The sequence below is a fragment of the Priapulus caudatus genome, unplaced genomic scaffold, assembly GCF_000485595.1.
Source record: "Priapulus caudatus unplaced genomic scaffold, Priapulus_caudatus-5.0.1 Scaffold295, whole genome shotgun sequence".
In the NCBI taxonomy this organism is placed as follows: Eukaryota; Metazoa; Priapulida; class Priapulimorpha; order Priapulimorphida; family Priapulidae; genus Priapulus; species Priapulus caudatus.
In genome coordinates this window covers 20,145-24,228 of record NW_014577356.1, presented here as the reverse complement: position 1 = coordinate 24,228, position 4,084 = coordinate 20,145, and the positions used below count along the sequence as shown (strand labels likewise).

The 4,084-nt window shown below is 41.5% G+C and overlaps 1 protein-coding gene across 2 annotated transcripts in view; it reads right to left on the bottom strand.

Moving 5' to 3' along the window:
- Positions 1–2,469: 2,469 nt before the first annotated feature.
- Positions 2,470–4,084, bottom strand: part of LOC106808672 (GTP-binding protein ypt1-like) — a 4,190-nt gene continuing 2,575 nt past the window's right edge. For both annotated transcript variants that reach the window (XM_014811495.1, XM_014811494.1), the window contains exons 2-3: positions 3,609–3,802; positions 2,470–3,307 (exon numbers count right to left, since the gene is read on the bottom strand). In XM_014811495.1, the coding sequence (XP_014666981.1) occupies positions 2,882–3,307; positions 3,609–3,791 (609 nt within the window). In that variant the 5' untranslated portion in view covers positions 3,792–3,802 and the 3' untranslated portion in view covers positions 2,470–2,881. The remainder of the gene's footprint in view (positions 3,308–3,608; positions 3,803–4,084) is intronic.

The window sequence follows — 4,084 nt, the reverse complement described above, 5'->3', positions numbered from 1 at the left end:
AGAGAGAGAGAGAGAGAGAGAGAGAGAGAGAGAGAGAGAGAGAGAGAGAGAGAGAGAGAGAGGAGGGGGAGAGAGAGAGAGAGAGAGAGAGAGAGAGAGAGAGAGGGAGGGCACAGGAAGGGGAGGTGAAATCAGAGCATGTAACATCCTTTGATGCCATGGAATTGAGGAACTAACTGTTCATCCTACGGCAGATGATATACGTGTATGACATGTACATCACCTCTTGTTATTAAATGCTGTCTTGTCTCCAGGTCCCCAGGTCTTTAATCAAGCCTAGGAAACTCATACCACCCTTACATATCGTTTTTATTCATCCCTACTTTTGTGCAGGCAAAAGCAATACTGTTACAGCTAATGAAAGCCCAGCCTTTTTTTAAAAGGCAGCAACTGATAGCAAAAACATTTCTAACCCACCCCTACTGCCACCACCCACCCCAATCCCCAAAATACGCACCATTCAGAAATTAAAGTCCACTGACTAATTCTACCTTTAGGCTAACTGAGAATAGTCTATAGACTGACATTAACCACTTTTACGAAAAATTTGTTTTAATTGCCTGTTTATTTTCCCACACCAAATTTGCCTATTTATTTCTGCCTTCTCCCCTTCAGCTTTCTAATTCACCCATCAGTGCTAACTGCTTTTGATTTGTACATACATCTTTACACGTATCATCACACGTAAATAAATCTCAAACAGATAAATATATATATAACATTTCTAGCCACCGCTTACGACAACCCAATGCATTCATTTGATTTGTCAGCATAAATTGTTATCAATGCATGAGCATTTGATACATATTTGCCAGCCCTTTACATATACCAGTACTACTTTAACGTTTTGTAAGTTTGCCATGGATATCTAATTCTAGCAATAAATTCTGCTGTGTGAACTCTTCCATGAGTATGTACCTTGTAATCTGTTGTTTAGTTGCCTTTAAAATTTGCCTCAACTACAAGACAAATGGAGACAACCTAATAATATCATGTGAACAGACAAAACCTCTTCCATACAGCCAAGCTTGCATAAATCGAATACTGTATACGCCATGTTTTTCGCGTACAGATAGTTTAGCGAATTCAGACTTGACGGACAATTTCGCGAGTGGTTAATTTCGCGGTCGGTGAATTATGAATTATTCGGTATTATTCGGTATGAATTATTTGCGTGTTGTTATTTTCGCGGTCGGGGACGCATTCGCGAAATTCGCGAAAATTAAACCACCATGAAATATACAAGCGTATACAGTACTGAAATCAATACAAATGCAAATTCTATTTTATCAAAGCTGGTCCATTTACAAGTAATCCCCACATTTCCCTGTAAAGTAGGTCTGCAGGAATTTGCACTTGTACTGAACTAGATAAACACGGGTGATAAGGTGATATCGAGTGATATACTGTGTATGTGTTACTTGATGACATGGATACCTATAGCTACTTGCCTGGATGAACTGGCAAACGATACAAATAACTACATATGCTTAGTAGTTAGAATTTTGGCATGCAGGGCATCAATGCTGGGCTCACTATACCAACGAATTTCTAACAAATCTTGGCTGTTACTCACTTGAGTCATTTTTGGTTGATTAATTAAGTAGTGAATCATAAACATTAATGACAACATAAATCGTTAAAACATTTGATTAGAGCTACGTTAATCTAAAAACATAAAATCAATACCAGTAAACTGTTCATATATATGAAGCTTCAACTATAATAAACATCTTATCAGTGCGCACTATAACGCAGTAATACATCTACATAGTACCAGAAGTAGATAATAGGGAAGGAGTGTGACTTTAATAAACAAGGGAAATTCGTCATTTACTAGCCTTAGAATACCTACGATTTACTATGCGTAACTCAACCAACTTGAGCTCAAATCGTACACAGTACATTCGCCTAGCATCGTGCGAAATCGTTTCCTCGTATACACCCGCAATCCGGAGATACAGACTAAAATGTACGACACGATTCTCCATTCTGTTGCCAGCAAACCGAATGTATAACTCGCCTAACTTGAAACAATAGGCAGCTACTAATGACTCTTGCGCACTCTTGTGCCCTTGGCGATGCGGTGTGGCTCGCTGGGAGATTGGACATCGACGCAACACTCGGCCAGCTAATCTTTGACCTATTTACAGCTGGTATGCCCCCCCACGCACGCACGCCCACCGCAATCAGCAGCAGCTCAAGCTCCAATCTCTCAGCGAGCCACACCGCATCGCCGAGGGCACAAGAGTGCGCAAGAGTCGTTAGTAGCTGCCTATTGTTTCAAGTTAGGCGGATTATGGATTCGGTTTGCTGCCAACAGAATGGAGAATCGTGTCGTACATTTTAGTCTATATCTCCGGATTGCGTGTGTATACGAGGAAACAATTTCGCACGGTGCTAAGCGAATGTACTGTGTACGATTTGAGCTCAAGTTGGTTGAGTTACGCGTAGTAAATCGTAGGTATTCTAAGGTTAGTAAATGACGAATTTCCCTTGTTTATTGAAGTCACACTCCTTCCCTATTATCTACTTCTGATAGTACTATACACATACGTAAGGTAATTATATCACGGCTAGTAGATTCGATTCAGTTTTTCGGTTTGTGGCACCTATACCCAAATAACCAAACTACCACTTCAGCAGAGATCCCACATGCGCATGTATAACCTAATTTTACATACAAATACAGGAATCACCCAACAGAAAAAAACCGATTTTACACTCCGATAGGTGGCAGCACCGTGCAACCGTTTCCAAAATCACTGCAAACATTGGCTATTTCTACATTTCTGTAAAAACTCGCTGCGGCACGCATAGTCTCCGACGGTGCAGCGAAGGAAGGATGCTCATATACTTTCCTCCTTGTCGCCCCGGCTACTCACCCCGTCCCACACCCACATTTACTTTTTGGCTCTACAGGTGGCGCCACTTTGAAAGCGTCTGGGTCGATGCGCTGGCGATTCTCTCGCGACAGCGTCTCGGCTACGTCCTGGAACATCTCGTGAACGCGCACACCCGACTTGCACGACACCTTGTAGCTCTTCACGATCAGGTCCTGGCACTGCTCCTTGAATTCGTTGATCTGCGAGTCCGTTACGTATTCGTGAAGGTCCGCCTTGTTTCCGCACAGAAATATCTTCGCGTTCTCGGCGTACGAGACAATCTCGAGGATGTGCTGAGAGAGGTTGTTGAAAGACTCGAGGTCCTCGGCTGAGTAGGTCAGGATTGCCGCGTCCGAGAACTTGTAGTAGGAGCTCGTAACCGTGGCAACACGCTCCATTCCGCCGGTGTCCCAAAGCTGCACCTGTGTTCAAGGATTGGTTAATTTAAATGAGCCTGCTTAAGTGATAGGTATCATTATGAGGAGACGAATAATGAGTTGAAAGCTACAGGTCCTGCAAAAGAATTTCTATTTCTAGTTGTCCAAGTTTGCTAAAATATATGTAGAAATATATTGTAATGCAAGGAGATTCAAAGCAATTAGAATCAGTACTATCCATAGACATAGATATAGATTGTGTAATTACAAGGTCAATAACAGATCAATCTTTCTAAGATATATTATAACTTCGCTGGTTCAACTATCGATGTTTGTGGTCAAATACCTTGAAATCGTCTTTGGAAGTGACGCTAAACGTTTGTGCATAATGATCCAAGCCTAGAGCGGATTCTCTCACACTGCCCTCTATGAATGTGTTGCTGGTGAAACGTCGAAACAGTGAGCTCTTGCCAACACCATAGTCTCCACATAGAATTATCTTGAAGGCTGGATTGCCACACACAGCCATTATTCAGCTACCTAACATACAGATAAATATTACATTTAACTTACATATTAATTAATTAATTATTAATAAATATTACATTTTAATTTACCCGCTAGTACTTCATACTGTGTGCATCGGCCGAAGCGTGTATGAGACGCCCGCTGTGATTGGTCAATAGTGCTGACTCGCCAGTCAGCTAATCAGCGGCTACAGCACATCGCTAATTTGTTTACAGGGCTGCAGTTAGACGTGACTCCTCGTTTTTTAATTATGCGCTTAAAGTTATTTTGTTAAATAAAATTGAGAAAAAAGAA